Below are 19,512 nucleotides of genomic sequence, written 5' to 3'. Positions count from 1 at the left end.
AGAGAGCTGGAAAAAAAATCCAACTCCAGAAAATGACTTAACATTTGAAATAGTTGTAAAAAAATTAGATATCATTTACTCAAACAACGATATCAGGCAGTTTTTCTTTTGAAAAAAAAAATTACACAACTTTCAAGTGAAAAATCATCATCTGAGTTTTGCTAAAAAATTAGACTTGAAAATAGACTTCAAAATATGATTTGGCATCAGAAATATTTCTTCATCATTTGCATAAAATTTGAAAAAAAATGGTACTCACTCATAATAAATTGACAATATAAGTAACCAATAACAAAAAAGTGGGAATAATAAGCAATTTTTAAGCTACTTGCTTGATTCGATGAAAGGAATAATAAGCAATTAGTAATCTAAAAACTTAATTGCTTACTGAAATGGTATGAATAATAAAAATGGAACGAAAATTAAAAATTGGAGGAAAATATTCCAATAATAATATTCTACATTATCAATAGTAAATGCATATTTTAAACAATAGTAAAGGTAAATTAAAAATTGAACGGAAATATTTCAATAATAATATTTACATCATCAATTAAAAATGGAACGGAAGTTAGGTAAAAATATCACTGCATTTGATATTCTAATTGATTGAAAATAAAAAAGAATAATTGGCTGAAAATGAATCTGATATTACGAATTGACTGGAAATATAAAAGGATAACTAATTGAGTGATATTCTACCATTATATATTTTCACCAAGTAACCCATCCTGATGGAGAAGATGTTAGCTCTAGACGAAGATGAACAAGATTGTGTTGTCACTACCAATGTCGTCTACAAAGAGGTTTCAATAATGTGTAAATATAATCGGTGATATTATTTTTTTTTAAATGAAAAAATTGTTATATATCTAGACAAAAAAAAAATATCTTCCATACAAATGAATATGGATAGCAATTCATTTCTATAACTGAGTTGTTAGAGAACGAGCACATTTACCTAATGTATGAAAATACTAAACAATGATAAATAAAATCTTTAAAATTATAGGACCGCATCCGTACATCTAGACATTAGCTATTAATTTGAGCAATTATTTGCACAAATTCAAGCAATGATAACATCAAAATATATAAACGATTCAAATCATATCTTTAAGTGCACTATATAATATTTGATGTTCTAATTTAAATAATTATATATCGATTCATATATTCTTAATATATTACAACATGTTCATTCCGTGCATCGCACGGGTGCAAATACTAGTAGTTGTAAAAAAAATTAGATATCATTTACTCAAATAACGATATCAGGCAGTTTTTCTTTTGAAAAAAAAAATTACACAACTTTCAAGTGAAAAATCATCATCTGAGTATTTGCTAAAAAATTAGAATTGAAAATAGACTTCAAAATATGATTTGACATCAGAAATATTTCTTCATCATTTACATAAAATTTGAAAAAAAATGGTACTCACTCATAATAAATTGAAAATATAAGTAACCAATAACAAAAAAGTGGGAATAATAAGCAATTTTTAAGCTACTTGCTTGATTCGATGAAAGGAATAATAAGCAATTAGTAACCTAAAAACTTAATTGCTTACTGAAATGGTATGAATAATAAGCAATTATTTCAACAAATCACTAAACGAAGAAAGTAAAATTTTTTAAAAATATGGTAGTTAACTGATTAATGAAAACTTAGCAGATTCTAGCATAACTTAGCTTAAAAATGGTAGAGACGATCTCAAGATTTAGAAGCAGATTCTCCATGTATATCATCGGTGAATCGCAGATATAGTAGAAGATATGAAAACCCCTACATGAAATACAAAACGTAAGGAATTAGCTAAAACCTAATTTCAAACTTCAATCATATGAATAATTAGCAGTTATTTCAAGTTTAGAAGGAAATAAGATACGAATCTATTAAAAAACATGGGTAGTTAACTTATCTTAGAGACGATTTTGAGAATTAGGGCTAGAATCTCCATCTAGATCATCAGTCAACGTTAGAGCCTTATAATTACCAGTAAAAATGAAGATCGGCGAGTCAAAACGAAGATCCTCGAACTACAATTCCACCGATATGCAGACCTCACTTCGGGTTGCAGTAAACCATGATCTAATGAAATCGGTCATTATCAGCTGCTCGAGACATCAAGGTCTTGGTAAAATGCAAAACGGACTCATATTTTCAAGCTATAGTCTACGATCTGACAACAGAGATTATGACAGTGTTTAGAGAGAATGTAAGAAGAATGCTAGCTGATCGACAAAGGGGAGGTCTGGTTGTGAGGACAAGCAGAGCACATCTTTTAGCATATACACTTGGGCCGGGTTTGGGCTCACATTTTCTAACTAATTTGGGCCTGATCTGCAAATACAAAACATACTACATCTGTTGGGTCGGGTTTGGGCTCACATTTTAGTTAACTAATATTTGTTTTTTTTTAATGTTTAAAAAATAGTATTTGTTGGGCTTATGGAGATTGTACCAAAAATATTTATTTATAATTGTGTTGTTTTTTTTGTTAATATATTAATATTAATATTATGTTCGAATAAACATTTTGAACAAATTAGTATACTATGTTTAATATATTAATATTATATACGTATTGGATGTGTGGAGTAAATTGGCAAAATTATTATCATTCCCATCTTTAATAATATTAATGTAATAGAGTCGGTAGCATTCAAAAAAATAATATTAATATTAATATATTTTCCAACTATTACTTTATTTATTGGTGATTCTTTCTTATTATAGTTTCATTCATGATAAAAAATAACAGTAATGCAAACTTCTACACATTTTATTATTAGTAATGTGTTCCTTTACTTGCTTCAGTCCGTTTTTGTTATAGATTTGTCTATATTTACTCTTACATTTTTTTTAGTAAAACCTTAACTGAAATACCGAAATAAAACGATAATAAGATCTTAATCTAACAAACATAAAAAGATATAGACAAATTTATAACAAAATATAGAGTAAACGGACTGAAGCAAGTACAAGGATAGGTTAACTTAGCTCAGCTTGGATTTTTGACTGCTTCCTTAAATCGACGTTGCGATCATGGTTAAACTTCAATTTTAGCTAGGCCAAAATTCCATAACTAATATTTTAATCCAAATTAGGAATAACGAACTACGTAACCTATGGTTGATGTTCAGAGACTAAATCGGAGGTAGAGAGAATCGGGACTGAGGCGAGAGAATGCGAACCGTCGTCTGAGTATTAGGTCTAGCTAATTTTTGTTTATATATTTCCAGAATTAGGTCGGGTTATTGTGCTGTGATTGGGTATCGATTTGGTCCTAAAGAAATTGGACTGCAGTATAATTTTGGGCCTAAAATTAATTACAAAGATATTTTTAGCTTGATTCTATATGTTATTTATATTGTTATATTTTGGTGTCTTATAATATTTATTATGCTTCTATATATTATATTAGTATACATATCATATTATAAGATGACAAACATATTATTCAAATTTGAGTAATAAAAAATATTTAAGGTTTTATATTTTTCATACTTTAATCTTTATTATAAATCTATATACATGTTCATTATATATGATAGGTTATATGCCCCAGGTCCGTGCTAGCGTTTATAGTCAGGTCAGATCGAGCGGTTCGGGTTTTGGCCTACAGGTCGGGGTCAAAGGTGACGGGTCAAACCCGAGATGGGTTAAACCCGCCAGACCGAAAGCGATGTAGAAGATTGCGATTCGGAAATCGCCAGACCAAAAGCGAGGGAGGTATAGAGAAGGCGAATCGGCAGATTATGTGGAATTTTGGGGTTGTCCGATTAATTTTATTACTTTTGTATTTGGTTCGGGTTTTGGGTTGCATTTTGGAGTTTCTGTTTGGGCCAAATATAGTTTAGGATATAAGTATATGTTATATATATATATATATATATATATATATATATATATATAGAGTTATATTATAATATATGATATTTTTAGATTATATAATTATTGTATTATTAGCATATCATTTTTTAATAAAAAAAAATTCTAAGATTTTAGACATAATAATTAATAATACTACTAAATATGTTTAACTTGGCAAATGTTTATGTGGACCATGGTCCACATAGATGTGTGGACTATGACTCTTATAAGACATTTTTAATATATGATGTTTTATATTATTTATTTACTGAAAGTAAATTATTTAATAGTATGTTCTTAATAATGTAATATTACTTTTTTGACTCTATGTACACCAACGAATTTATTTAATGGTATTAAATTTCATATCTATTTTTTCCGTTTATGGTTAATGTGATGTATGGATCATTTGACATGTAATATAATTATGTATGTAGCAGTTTCAAGAATGATTAATTCAAAGGGATTAAAAATTTTGATATGTGAGGATAATATACCATCTGTAAGTATGACTAAAAATGTCGTTTAAAAAAAAAAACAGAGATAAAACAATAGATATGATCCTATTCAATGATTAATTGATTATATACAAAAAAAAAATGCGTAACTATTTTAAGCAAATGTAATTAAATTATTTGATTATTTGTTAAACTTAATAGATTAACACTAATGAAGAGGTAAACATCTTCAAAGTCACCACATCTGAAAATTGAATGTAATGTATGTTCTATGATTTATTATTATGGTATAAAATAATATTTGCATTATAATTATATTTTATATTAAAATATTTAAAGTTATAATACAAAGTCTTAATTTATGAAAAAATCAAATTATTTTAGTGAAGAAATAAAACTTGGTACAAAATTTTGTGTAATGGGTTGGTGATAGAAAAAATTTGGTGTAAGAATATACTGATAATATTAATTTTGGTGTAAAATCTATTGCAGAATTTGGTGCATAGGGTTAGAGATGGTCTTAGGTTTTGCTACATTAATGGGTTAGTTTATGGCCGAATTATTTAGAACAAAATATGAAAGAAATAAAGCTTGGGCCAAGAATTTATTATATTAAGTAGTATATTTGTTTATTAAATATTATAAAATAACATTGTTGTAATGGGTTGGAAATGACAAAATTTGGTGTAAGAATATACAGAGAATATTCCTTTTGATATAAAGTAGATAGTTAGAGATGGTCTTTAGAGTTAGGAGAAAACATTTTATATATGATTTTATTGGGTTCGGGTTATGGGCTGCATTATTGGGTTAGTATTGGGCTGGATTATTTAGAGAAAAAAAAGAGAGAGAGAAATGAAGTTGGGTCATCTTTCATGCTATTGAGAAATATTGATCACTCATTGGGGACAAATTATTGTGTGGACCATGGTCCACACAATGTTATGTAGACCATAACATAAAGTACATTTTTAATATACTAAATGTACATTATTTTTGTACTGAATGTACATTATACCATATAATGTACACTCAGTACAAAAATAATGTACATCCCCTGAATACAATGTACATTATTTTTGTGTTTAATGTACATTATTTTTATACTGAATGTACATTATTTTATAGTATACAAAATATGGTCCATACAACTTGTATGGACCATGGTCCACACAATAATGATTGCTCATTGGGACTATGAAATGGTACAAGGCTTATTTTTACAAGGTTGGCTATTCATGTTTTGGAAGCTCAAATCATGTGTGGAACGAATGCATGAACAAATGTTTTAATTCCTCGAATGTCGTTAACACCTTCTGATTCAAGATTGTCTTTAAGTTCTAAAGAAAGCACTTCTCTTTGAGACTATCATACGGCATGACAATAAATAAAGTCAAGGGCAAATATTATCACACGTGGTTTTTTTTTTTTGAGAAAGCCAATCTTTAATCATGGTTAAATGTATGTAGCAGTCTCATTTCTAAGTAATCTTAGGGGATTAAAAAGTTTGATATGTGGGAATAACGTACCATCTGTAAATTTGTAAAATATAATTATCTGACTTTAAAATGACAAATAACCTTGTAGAAACCTTAAAAAATATGTAGATCACGTGATGGAATTAGTTTGAAAATATAACTTTATTTTTATTTTATTTACTAAATTTATAAAATAATTTATAATTTAGTCTTTCTTTCAATAATATTATCTTTTTTATTGTTAAAAAACACTTTATTTTTATTAATATATTATTTTAGACATGATCAGTTGTATGTCACTACATCCAGAGTAACAAATCCCAATGAATTAAAGATATTAATTTGTGATGAAACTGATCATGATTGTACTTTCACAAATAATATTATATACAAAGAAGTTTTTAATAATATTTTATTTTATCATATCTATTCATTATTTCCCATCTTTACTATTGGGTGCTTTGAATATATATATATATATATATATATATATATATATATATATATATATATAACACTATTATTTCTTAATAATATTTCATATTACAATATACATCATCTATTTTAATAATGTCTAATAAATTACTAATTTTTTGGCTACCCTATTTTGTTATTATATTATTCTATACATATTGCCGTGCATCGCACGGGTGCAACTACTAGTAGTTAATAGTTAATTATAAGAGTCAAAATCAAAGTTTGTAAGGATGTATTCAATTTAGAATTTCAATAACTTTTGTAGACTTTTTAAAATAAAAAGTTGATAAAAATCTATAAATGTTTTTTATATAGACTTTTATAGAGTCTTATAAAATTTTATTAAAAACATTAAAAAAAAAGTTTTATTAAAAAGTTTTGATTAACTCTATAAAAGTTAATCAAAATTTATTAAAATTTATCATTTTAAAAGTATTTAAAACTCTACAAAAGTTATGATCGAATACACCCCTAAATTTTCTTGTGTAGGTAAACCTAAATAAAAGTTTAGAAAAACTGAAATAAAAGATTTTTGTCAGTGCAGGTGCAGTATATAGAAAAACCTAACACAAGTGCGCAACATTCGTCCTTCTGGAAATCACTATCATCATAATACAGCTTTCTCCTCCCAAGTTGCAAGACACAATCCCCATACCGAACCCTCGGCGAATCTCCGATGGTTTCCTCTACGGTAACCAACTTCCAATCTGAGACAGTGCCACCGTCCTCGGAGCCCTTGAATCAAGCGCAACAGTTGCCGCCGCCGTCTGCGGTGGATGTAGCTTCAAAACTACCGGAATCAGCCGGTAACATTAATAATGGAGACGCTGCGGCGGCTTCTATAGAGCAGCAAGCGCTGTCCACTCCATCGGCGACGACTCCTAAGTGGCCAGGTTGGCCGGGAGATAACGTCTTCCGTTTGGTAGTGCCGGTTCTGAAAGTCGGCAGCATAATTGGGCGTAAGGGCGAGCTCGTGAAGAAGATGTGTGAAGAAAGCCGAGCTCGCATTCGCATCCTCGAAGGCCCTCTTGGAAACGCTGATCGGATAGTAAGCTCGAATCGCAACTCCTAAGTTATTCCCTTTTTGCAATTTTGTTTATTGTAAAATAAAAATGAGCAGTGATTAGTTTAGTTGGGTTTTGCTATAATAGAGTTAAATCTTGTTTTTTCTTGAAATAACGTATCTTTCATAGTCAATTGTAGAATTTGTCTTCCTTTTCTCAAGTTCTAACATACTTTTTAATACAAACCATTTTGGTAATTGTGCTGACATTTTATTGAACCCAAACTTTAGTCTCGATTATCCTATCCTGAACAAGGACCGCTTGCTTGTGTCTGCTTAGTTTTCTAGCTGCATAAGGATTCTTAATTTATAAATGCTACTGTGAGCAATCCCAAGCACTTGCTGAATTTTCCTACTAAATTGAACTGGTGAATTTACTTGAACTGTTTCTTCTGGTCTAGCAATGTCAAACCAACCTCATGTAGTTTGTAAACCTTGCAAATTTCACTGCAATATACACTATTAGGTTTATCCTTGGGAATACTAGTTTGAGCTTTATTTAGCTTTAGTTTCATAGGCTCTAATCATTTCAGATATGCAATTTTGCATTGGGCCGGTCATGTACGTGCCATTTCAATTCATTCTCTTTTCAACAACTCTCTCTCATCACTGAAGAGATAAACAGAATGATATCAGAATTATCTATATTCTTTTGCTATAAAAACTGGTTTATGTAGAAATGTAATTTGCTTAAAAATCTGCTGGTATAGAAATTAAACTTGTATAAAAACTAGTTGCTAAGAAAGCTCTCATTTCTTAATTTCCTTTTAACAGTAAAAAATTATTTAAGCATGTAATGTAATACACACTGCTTGGTAACATTTTGCACCCAAATTCTCAATATGGTATGTGACACATACTATAGTATTGCCTTTGATTGTGCTTCACTGTGGACAGGATTCCCATAGTTGTTAATTAATTAATTTTTTAATGAGCAAAATTTTCTTTAAATAGTAGCAAGGAGATACCATCAAGAGAGCAGAGAGCAACATAAAGCCTTACCCAAACCAGAGATCTATGTAGTTGTTAAATCTAAAGAACTGAGCTAAAACATAAACCCTTTGTGCCCATAATCTATTCAAGCTTTATTCTTTCAAGCATAAGATCAAAGGAAGTGGGTATTTACTAAAACAAAGTCTTTGAACTTTTCTATGGGCATCTCTCAACCATTGATATTATAATAAACTTTGGCATGCTTTGTCAGGAAAAAAAAAGTTTAATGAGTTTGTTTATATGTATATATAAGGTCCTAATTTCTGGAAGAGAAGACCCAGATGCACCACTATCCCCTGCAATGGATGCAACACTGAGAGTATTTAAACGTGTTTCTGGATTGTCTTCTGCTGAGGAAAGTGGTACAGGTTCAACAGCAACCACGGCTGCATTCTGTTCTGTTAAATTATTAGTGGCTGCTTCACAAGCTGTTCACTTGATAGGGAAGCAAGGGTCCACAATTAAACTAATACAAGAAAGCTCTGGTGCATCAGTACGTGTATTGACTGAAGGTGTGCCGACAAACTTTCCTCATGCCATATCAGTGACTTCGAAGCTGAACATAAATTCTTCTCCTTATATGCATTATGGGATTTCTTGTTTCCTTGGAATGGTTTTAGTTTTATTAAGAACTCGGGACACACACCGACTTGGACCTATCTGAAACATGAGTCATCAAGTTTTCTCTTATCTATGTAGTGATTCCATATTCTGAAGTATTCAATTACATATTTATGTTTTCATCATTCTGTAACAGCTCACAACCTGATAATAGTTTCAGGCTTGTACTATTGCTCCATAAGATTAAGTCTCATGATTCATTATACTTTATGTTCTAATATGCAAGGAATGCCATATTTTTTTAGTTGATAATCTTGTATTGTTCTTTGCTATGAATATTCAATTCTGAAAAATAACACTATAGCTTTCTTCTTTCTTCATAGATGAATTGCCGGCATTTGCCACTTCTGATGAGAGAATTGTTGAAATTCATGGAGAGGCTCTGAAGGTTCTTAGAGCTTTGGAGGCAGTATTAGGACAGTTAAGGAAGTTTTTAGTTGATCACAGTGTTCTACCTATATTTGAGAAGACTGTAAGTATGATGCTCTTGATATGTTGATTGATGTCTAATTCGAAATAAAATTACTGAGGTAGTGGTCCATTGCAGTACAATTCAAATATCTCTCAGGACCGTGCAGCAGAGCCCTGGACTGAGAAGCCCCAGGCCTCACATCTACCAGCTTCTGTTCCTGTACTAACAACTCAAGCACTTTCCGAGTTTTCTTTACCTATAAAGCGGGATCCTTATTTACTTGACCATGAAACCTCTTTGGACACCAAGCACCAACGCTCTTCAGTCTCACTCTTTGGACAAGATCCTGTACTTCATGGCTTACGCTCTTCTGTATCTTTACGAGCTGCTCCTGTAGTTACTCAGGTTAGCTTTAATCTTTATATACCTTTGTTAATTCTTTTAAACTTGTAAATCTTCAGGGTTATCTTTGATTCTTTGGTAAGGTTATTATTTGTCATATATTTACCTATATACTCAGCATAAAAGCTGATACTTTGTGACTAGAAAATCAGTGAAGCATTTTAGTTTATTTCAAAGATCAAACTTGCACCCAACATACCATGAAATTTGCAATGTGTTTTGTTTAATGTCAATTATTCAACACTTCCTATTTCTTATATCATCAATTTCAGTCTAAGGAAAAGAGGTATTACTGGGAATCAACTAAGAAAATATTGCATTTAGTATAAAGGACAAATAATTTTTTTATTTTTTTTTTTAAATATTGTTAAAGATACTGTTTCAATTGTTTTCTCCCTTGAGTTTCTTGCAAACTTCATACTCCGCATACTGTTCTTTTTAACTTTTCATATCTCCATTTCAAACTTCTTAACAGTATATTGACCTTAGAGCATTTTCCATTTTGCCATAAAACCTCAAAGCATAATCTACTTCCTTCCTCTCTATTGCTTGAAGAAGTGACTTCCTCAACTATGAGCTCACACACGTTAGAACAAATTGTATGTCACTAAACTTTGTTGCTTTATGATATAGACCCTAACTTCACCCCAAAAGTTAGCTCATTAGTGAAGGCTTGGCCCCAACTTATCTGAAGCGATGTGGGATCGTATTGCTCACCCCTTGAGAAGCCGAGGCTCGCGGCGGCTCGCTCTAAATGATTCACACATTGAACTCTTCTCAGCATCATGTAGCTCTTTTCCCATTTAGACAACTTCACTCCAAACCTTATCAAGCACTAAGTAGCCCTTTCCTAGGTTGCCCCCTCCGATAGGCCGGCATCGAATGGGTGTACGACTTCACTCCGGATAGCTTATACTCCAATATCAAGCACCAAGTAGCCCTTTCTTGCTACACACCAACCTCTAAATGAAAGCACCAAATTATATGGCACTCAAATCAAGATCCTAACTCCACCTCAAAAGTGAAGGCTTGGTCCCAACTTATATGAAGCGATGTGGGATTGTATTGCTCACCCCTTGAGAAGTTGACATCCACAATGGCTCATTCTAAATTATTCACACTTTGGACCGAACGCCTAATGTGCTCACCTCGCCTAAGTGCAGAATACAACCCAAAACTCCACAAAACATACATGGGCAGAACCTACACACTAAGGCGAGTTGACCAGTGTAATTTCCAACCGGAGAAGTCGCCAGAATCTGCCTCACGCGCCGGCGCGTGGTGGCTCCGATGGCGGCGTGGTTCGAGCTCCGGCGTCGTCCTCTTGTTCCGAGTAAAGCCCACTACCTCACTCTGGCATGTTATCAATATATACTAGACTTCTCCCTACTCTAGGAAAAACTATTCATCTTCTCAAGACAACTTGAAGTAAATAGGGTTGCAAAAAGGCTGCCCAAGACAAGATATTTTCAATATACAATAAATACTAGACTTCTCAATATTCTAGGAAAAACTATTCATCTACTAAAGACAACTTGAAGTAAATAGGCTAGCAAAAAAGTTGCCCAAGACAAGATATTTTCAATATGTATGTACTTTTATTTATTTAATACTCATCGCCTAGGCGGTCGCCTAGTTGACTAGTCGACTAGCGGTCGGTGGCATCTCGCCCAGAAAGTTCACCTTGATAACCTTGGGACTCTTCTCAGCATCATGTAGCCCTCTTCCCCTTTAGACAACTTCACTTCAAACCTTATCAAGTACTAAGTAGCCCTTTCCTAGGTCGCCCCCTCTGCTAGGCCGGCACCGAACGGGCTGACGGCTTCACTTTGGATAGCTTTTACTCCAAACTCTTCTCGGTCCAGGTAGCCCTTTCCCCACTACACACCAACCTCTAAATGAAAACACCAAATTATTATACAACATTCTAGTCAAGATCCTAACGACCTAACTTTACTACACAAGCTAGCTAAAGAGTGGAGGTTTGGCCCCCATTTAAGTACTACTCCACAATCTCTTGTGAAGTCGATGTGGGATCATATCTCTTTATTCTTTTTCGCTACTCATTTGTTCCATTCTCCATAAGAAAGCTATTTCCAGTCAAGAATATCTATGATTTCATAAATAGATTAAGGTGTCTGAGTGTCTCTAGCCTATTGCCATAATGAAAGCACTAGTTCAATAGTGCCATAGAACTTCTTAGTAGTATGGTCTTGAAATGTAACCCAAGGGAGGGTTACTTGTATCATTTGATGTAAGTGTTGGTGGAGGGTTTGAAGGGTTTTTGATACTATAAAAGATCCTCCACAAAGATTGGATTCGTGTTTATATCTAGTGGTAATTGAAGCAAATGAACTTTTATTCCATGTTCAAAAACAACATAAAATGATTTCGTGAGCTTCTCTTTGAGGAAGGGTATGTGAATGAGTTGGTTGTGGGATGAGTTTACCTTGAAAATGATAAGTTTGAGGCAATGGCTATATTGGTTATTGTAGCTCAAGCAATGAGGTCGTTTCCAAACTAATGATCTTGTCATAGTTGTCAAGGCATCGACTAGGCGTTCGGTTGGTGGAGATTGGATGCCTAATGAGCTCGCCTCGCCTAAAATGGATGACTCGACTAAAACCCAGGTCCAACCCAAGTTATTAAAAAATATTGTAAATTAAAAAGTGAAAAACCTCCTAGCCTCTCCTTTCGCTGCCAAACGCATTTAACACCCCTCCTCCCAACCTCGCATTCGCAGCCTCGCCCTTCCATTGCTGAATTGTCGTTGCAGTTGACTCTCCCTCCTCCCAACCTCGCCTTTGCAGCCTCCCACTTCTTTCTTACTTCTTCTTGGTCAACCGACCTTTTTTTTTTTTTTTTTTTTTTTTTTTTTTTTCTCGTTCCAAGTTCATTCTTCTTTCTTTCTTAGTGGTTTGTTATAACTCATCACCTAGGTGATGCCTAGGCAGTCAGGGGGCACCTCACCCCAGGCTTTTGAAAAACGGTTGCTTCTGTGTTTTAAGCGCAGAAGCGACGCGAGTGACATGAATTTGCTATGTCTGGGCAAGGCGCAGCTTCATGGTGAAGCACACGCTCCTAGGCGCTTTTCGCCGAAGCGGGAAGGCGACGAAGCGATGCTTTTTGTCGCTTTGTCATGTGGAGCACAAGTCAAGATGGTCAACGGAGAAAGAAAAAAAAACAATTACCCAAAGGATTCTATTATGCCAACGCTATGTTTTCATTTTTCCATAACACTCCTTAGTCGCAGATTCGCAGAAGCTCCTCCGGTTTGCCTCCTCCGTCTCTTGCTGTCTCTTCCTCGCCGTGACGCCACTGGCTCCTCCATTCATCCCTGAGAGTTGATGCCGTCGCTGAGTACCCGAGGCAATTCGCTGAGTTCTTGCGCTGTTTTTTGTTTTTTTTTTTCTATTTTATTTTGATGTTGACACCGAGTCTCCAACTGATTCTTGATGTTGAATAGAGTTGTTAAATAGGCTTGAATGATCCTGATGGACTTGGGGGTCTTGCAGTAGCCAATACTCTTCAATCCCTCTCTCTTTAATTTTTTTTTCAATGTTAAAGTATTAAATTAAGTTTTAAAAATTTTTATAATTAAGATCTTAAATTATAATTTACAATTAACTCAATTAAGCTTTATGGATGTTTGTTTGTTAATTGTTATTGAATTAAATATTTGTAATTTGAATATTTGATTAATTATTGAATGTTGAATTGAAATATTAAATATTTGAATATTTTTAGGGGAATATATTACTATAATGTCCAAGTATTTGTAACTTTGTGTTATTATGATATTATGACTTTAAGAGTTCATAACTTTATGAGATGATTATTATTTATGTTATTTTGCATTACTATTTGAGCATTTTGAGTACATATTAATTTTTTTTTAAAGCTTCGCTTTATGTGAAAAAGCGACGCTTTGCTTTGCGCTTTCGCTTTAAAGCAAACCCGACCTCATCTCTTTTGTGTGATTTTTCGCTTTGAAAAGTTTGCCTCGCCCAGAATTCTGCCTTTACAACAACGGATCCTGTTTGACTCCATTTGTGTTTGAGATCCTCTTAAGATAATTCACAGCCAGTCATTGGCTGCTTCTCATCCTCTGGATAATGTTAATTGACCACATGGTGCTTGTTTACAACAAGTGAAGTATCATTGAAAGTTGAGCCATGACTATGTTTGTGACACATCTATTCAAAATTAGTCATGGTATTGATTCTTCCCACTAAATTAAAGTTGTGTTGAACTATAGAAACCATTTTTGAAGAGTAGATGTTTGATGATTCATTATTGTGCAACGATTAACTTGATCATACAAGTATAAGTTTGTAGTACTTGAGAATCAAATTTGCATCTGGCAACCTCCACATTGAATGCAACAAGGTTGAAGAAAATTTATGCATCTCTTTGATATTTGTATTGAATCATTGCTTGGAGCTTAATTGAGTTTTACTGTATAATGATTGTTACAAAAGTAAAGAGAGTATTTCTTAATTTGTTGTCGTATACTGTCTTACATTGTCATATAGAAAAGAGAATACAAAGCCCTATAAATAGGTGCTAGAAGACTACGAATAGGAAACAAGTTTCCATATGTCTATCTACCTAAATCCCTAAGACTGCCTAATCTTTAGAGATCCCAAATATCAAATATATATTCCATAACGCTTCCCCTCAAGTTGGAACATAGATTTTAATCATGCCCAACTTGTTACAATCATGCCCAACTTGTTACACAAATAACTGATAACCCAAAATAAGTAAATAACAAATAACTAAATCCATTCAGGACATTCCCTTGAAACGAAAGCTTTGGACGCCACCAATACCACAGACAGCCAGGTGAACTCAAAGTGGACCGAACAAGCTTGGGATTGGATACTCCCTTTGAAACGAAGCTTGGACTCCACCAATACCGCAACTCCGGGTGAACACAAAGTGGATCGAACAAACTTGAGATTTGACACTCCCCCTGCAACGAAAGCTTTGAACGCCACCAATACCGCAACTCCAAGTGACCACCAGTTTGGACATACAAGGTAAAGAAGACGAACTCCAAATTGGAGGGCACAATTTCTTTACAAGCAAAAGGGAAGCATCTTTACTAACAAAAGGGAAGCACGCTCCAAACGACGAGCATAAAAAAGGAGAGACAGCACTAAAACGAGACAGGACCGAAACACAAAAAGAGACAACACCAAAACACGAAACGGATTCCATCCTTCTAGAGGAGACTTCTAAACGCAAACCCCTCATTAATAACCCTCTTCATCATAAGATCCCGAGGTAGCCGCAACACATTTATACTCGGCCATACCCACAAAAAACTGATCACAAAACTACACAAAAAGGGAGCCTAAAGGGGTACGAGACAAACCGACTGTAAAGCAGAAGGCAATGGTCCAAACTAAGTCCAGAACCAAGACAAACGGACTTGGGTGACCCAGGAACAGGTTGACCAAAACGTTTTCCAATCGTTGGAGGAGCCTCAAGCGCTTGGTCAGAACGTGATGACAATGGAACGAAAAAAAATTATCATAAAGGCTCTAATACCATGTTACGAAAGTAAAGAGAGTATTTCTTGATGTGCTGTCGTATACTGTCTTATACTGTCATATAGAAAAGAGAATACAAAGCCCTATAAATAGGTGCTAGAAGACTACGAATAGGAAACAAGTTTACATATGTCTACTTACCTAAATCCCTAAGACTGTCTAATCTATAGAGATTCCAAATATCAAATATATATTCCATAACAATGATGATCTTCTCTAGAATCCATAAGGAGACTACTAAATTGTGACACTATGGTTTTGACTAGCCACATTCCTAACATTTAATTGTGCTATAATCCAAGGTAGAGATTCTATGTTCTTGATGACTTTCTGAATTCAGGAATCAAGCTGCCTCCTAGTGGAAACAATTCAATACTAGTTTATTACATCCTCCAAGTTGATGATATTAAGTAACACTTTTGCTCTCAATACTCTCAGAAGTAAAACTGTTCATTTTCTATTCTTCTGGTGGCTAACTCTTCTATCATAAACAAGCACTATTGTAAAACTCAGCCTAGGCGGCCACCTAGGCGCTAGGTGCTCCTAGGCCAAAACAAAATAGGCGAAAATCGTCATTTTAGGTGGTCGGCCAACTAATTGGCCTACTCAAATTATTATTATTATTGTTGTTGTTGGTATGTTTCGCTCAAAATGATGCTTTGAGCAAAAACAAACCTAAAATTGTGTGGGAATAGGCAGCATAGCAGCAAATTGAAAATCAGAGCTGCAAATAAAAAATCAAAGCACTAAATTGCAAAATCCAAAGTAGGTCCCTTCACCCCCTTCTGTGAACCGGCCAATTGACAGGTGACAGTTGTTACAGATGATGAAACAACATTGATACGTGAGTACACGATTGCTGCAATTGAGATGCCATCATCCCAATTCTTGATGATGCTGAGCACAGACACCATTGACAGCCGGTAACGATGCTGAGTTGTTGCTCACCAGTTTCTGCCGTAGTTTGCCACTCGCCAGTGGTGTCTTTTGATATCAACTTCATTTCTTCCTTCAACGCCATAGTCCAAGTTACCGGGTTTTCAACTCTTCTTTTAGGGCTTTCTTCCACTTTTCCTTTTTATTTTTTATATTAAAAGTTAAACCCTGGGTGCCTATGGCCTAGACTTTTACTTTTCCACCTAGTGATTTTTACAACATTGTAAATGGGCTCCTTTTTTTTTTTTTTTTTTTTTGAAAACAATGGGCTCCCTTGATGGCCCTCAAATCTCTTGTCTTGCCTTGAGAGAGATTAAATTTTAGGTTTCAGAAAGCAAATAGGTTACTGAATTCCACTTTGGTCAACATTTTATTGAGAATTTGTGATTTAATAATACTAGGGATGTTGACAAGGTCCTGCATGAAATTACCAGCGCTTCTGGTCTGTTTTTCAAAAAGATTCTCTTAATTAAACTTCCAATAATGTGAATAGATCCATTTTTATTTTTTTTTGGAAACATAGGTCCATTTTTTATTACAATATGAATATTAGTTATTTATATTTGAGGTTGAGTTTGAAGGATGACAGTGAGTTGGTGTCAAACTATAGGGCCCTGGTGTCTTCACATTCTAAAAAATTATTTGAGGCAAAACAAGAAAGGGTAGTGGCTAGATCTGTGACGGAATCATATAACAATTTCTGTTAAGTGGAAGACACCATTAAATCGAAGGAGATAGGGAATTATTGGAATTCACAATTTAAGTTCATGCACAGCAGATCATTCTTGTTATGCCACACTAATTTGGTGTTTCGACGAAATACTCGTAACCAATAAAAAGTCGAGAGATAGGTGAGGAAGAAATATGGACTTGGATGAAGTTTGTAACAGAGATGTGAGTACAAGGATTTATGATAGTTTTAACATTGATTCGAATATAGAAAAAAGATCTACCTAGTTATCCTAGCTATGTAAAGATCAAACTTAGTTGAGGTATAAATGTTAACTCTCTTAATAAATCTTGATCTCTTGCATGGGCTTGTAACTTGAATTATCAAAGCATTGCTATGCTGCTACCCATCCTTACAACTCTAGATTGTCAAAATTTCTCTCTTCAATTCCTGCTGTCATTTTGACCTGAGTGAGGTTGTTATTAAATAGTATCTATTAATTTTAATTAGATGTTTTGCTGGCTCTTTTCAACCTCACATCACTCCCCTGCACCACCAGCTTAAAAAAAGAAGCTATATTTTTTTTGAGTACTATCGGCTCTATTACAAGGTAGCATATGTTCAATATACTTTATCCATACCAGATGATTTGTTAAGGCTATACCTTATTCTAATTTTATCATTTGTTTATGACTTTCTTGGATCATCAGGTTCTCTGCATTATATGTTGCCATGACCAGCCAATTAATTTACAGTAGATTGGATCTTGTGTGTTTTCCCTTGATTTAAGTTGATTTTATTTCTTGCATTCATGTAATTCCATATCATCCTTTTGGATGGTAAACCTCTACTAGTTTTGACACACTTGTATTCTTGTTGGTTTTCAAATAATATACCATCCTGCATTGTTTGGCTGGTTTAGATGACAAAGATAATGCAAGTGCCCCTGTCATATGCTGAGGACATTATTGGTATTGGTGGAACAAGTATTGCATATATCCGCCGTACTAGTGGGGCAATTCTTAGTGTGCAAGAGAGCAGAGGCTTACGAGATGAGATTACTATTGAAATTAAAGGAACCTCATCGCAAGTTCAAACTGCTGAACAGCTTATTCAGGTAGCAGCTCATCTTAGTTGATTCTTTTCTCTTTATTCTGTTACAGTGCAATTGGCATCAATTTTGCAGGGGCTGTTACCTCTGGTCTATTTGAACTAGCTTTTGCTGTTGCTTCACTTCTATGTTCTTGAAATTAAGTAGCAATTATTTTTACTTATTGATCTTATCAAGATCTTATCCAACCCAGTTTTTTGTTTTAGGACAGCTTTACTTGCATATAGTACTAAGTAGAATTGAAGTATCATGAGTAGCTGGGGGTGGGTGGTTGTGGTTGATCTGTCACTGTATCACCTACAGGCAATTGACAGAAAAGCAAGGGGAAGTGGGAGCTGTGTACTGGACTTCTTTAGTGTTCAATCCAATATCCTTGTATTCCCTTTGCATATGTATTTTGCAAATGTTCAACATCCTAGTAAGATGCAAAAGTAGGAAAAACAAAACCAATTTTTTTTTAATTTATTTTTTAGAACTTTTATAGTTTTATAGCAGTAGTGAGTAATTATGGATTTTTTTCTTTGTAGGAATTTATGAACAAACATAAAGAACCTGCATCGAGCATGTATGGCAAGGCAGAGACAGGACTTGGCTCATTCTCACGTTTTCCAGACTATTCATCGTCTTCTTATCAACCTCAGCCACTAGGAGGCTATGGATCTTCAAGCCTGGGAGGGTATGGCGGTTTTAGACATTGAGTGAGCATTTTTTTCATTGGACACTTAACAGAGTTCATTTCTAGAATGACGATGGCTGTATGTATTTCTATAATTACTTACGAGTAGAAATGTATGATGTCGAAGCTAATGAATGCTTAAACATGATTTTAGGGTAAAGATTAGCGTGGATTAATGAATATTACCTCTTATTCTCTTTATTTTATTTCTGGTATGGCAATTATCTCGTATTGTATATATGGGATATGCTGCGATTTTTATTTTTATTTTTTTAAAAAATGAAAAAAAAATTCGTTGGAGAAAGCAACCAATTTTGGTCGCAAAGTGGTTGCCTTCTTCGAATGAAGGAGGTGACCAATTTTATTTTTATTTTTTAAATCACAGACACGCGATTTGTGTATATACAAGATATGCAAGTTCCACTTGTGTGTTTGTTTGATTGCGAAAAAAAATAAAAATAAAATAAAATTATTTGACAACAAATGTATTTGTGAAATGTTCTCCTTTTTTTTTTTTTTTTTTTAATTTCAGTCTTGTTTTTAAAAATGTCCTATTTTTGTCTAACTTTTTTTGTTTTGTTCTCATTAGTCTTTGGCCCTAATAGTGTTCCCACATGACACACCTTTCAATTGCACTCTAATGGCCTTATGGAGATATTTTGTGATTTTTAAAGAGTTTTTTTTAAGTGTGATTAGGAAAGAGAATATGAGAGAGAAGAGACAAAAAGATTAAAAAAATAACAAATTGATTTTTGTCTGAAGTGCACGCTCCCGTTG

At 33.7% G+C, this 19,512-nt stretch overlaps 1 protein-coding gene across 1 annotated transcript; it reads left to right on the top strand.

Annotated features, from left to right (window-relative positions):
- The first annotated feature begins 6,819 nt into the window (after window positions 1–6,819).
- LOC109177065 (RNA-binding KH domain-containing protein PEPPER-like) lies at window positions 6,820–18,941 on the top strand. The gene is made up of 6 exons (XM_019326399.1): window positions 6,820–7,338; window positions 8,600–8,858; window positions 9,291–9,439; window positions 9,515–9,784; window positions 17,871–18,065; window positions 18,587–18,941. The coding sequence occupies exons 1-6, from the start codon at window positions 6,967–6,969 to the stop codon at window positions 18,755–18,757; spliced, it is 1,416 nt and encodes a 471-aa protein (XP_019181944.1). The 5' UTR covers window positions 6,820–6,966; the 3' UTR covers window positions 18,758–18,941.
- The last annotated feature ends 571 nt before the right edge of the window (window positions 18,942–19,512 follow it).

This window comes from Ipomoea nil, unplaced genomic scaffold (assembly GCF_001879475.1).
Source record: "Ipomoea nil cultivar Tokyo-kokei standard unplaced genomic scaffold, Asagao_1.1 scaffold0785, whole genome shotgun sequence".
NCBI lineage: Eukaryota > Viridiplantae > Streptophyta > Magnoliopsida > Solanales > Convolvulaceae > Ipomoea > Ipomoea nil.
This window is presented reverse-complemented; position numbering and strand designations above follow the sequence as displayed.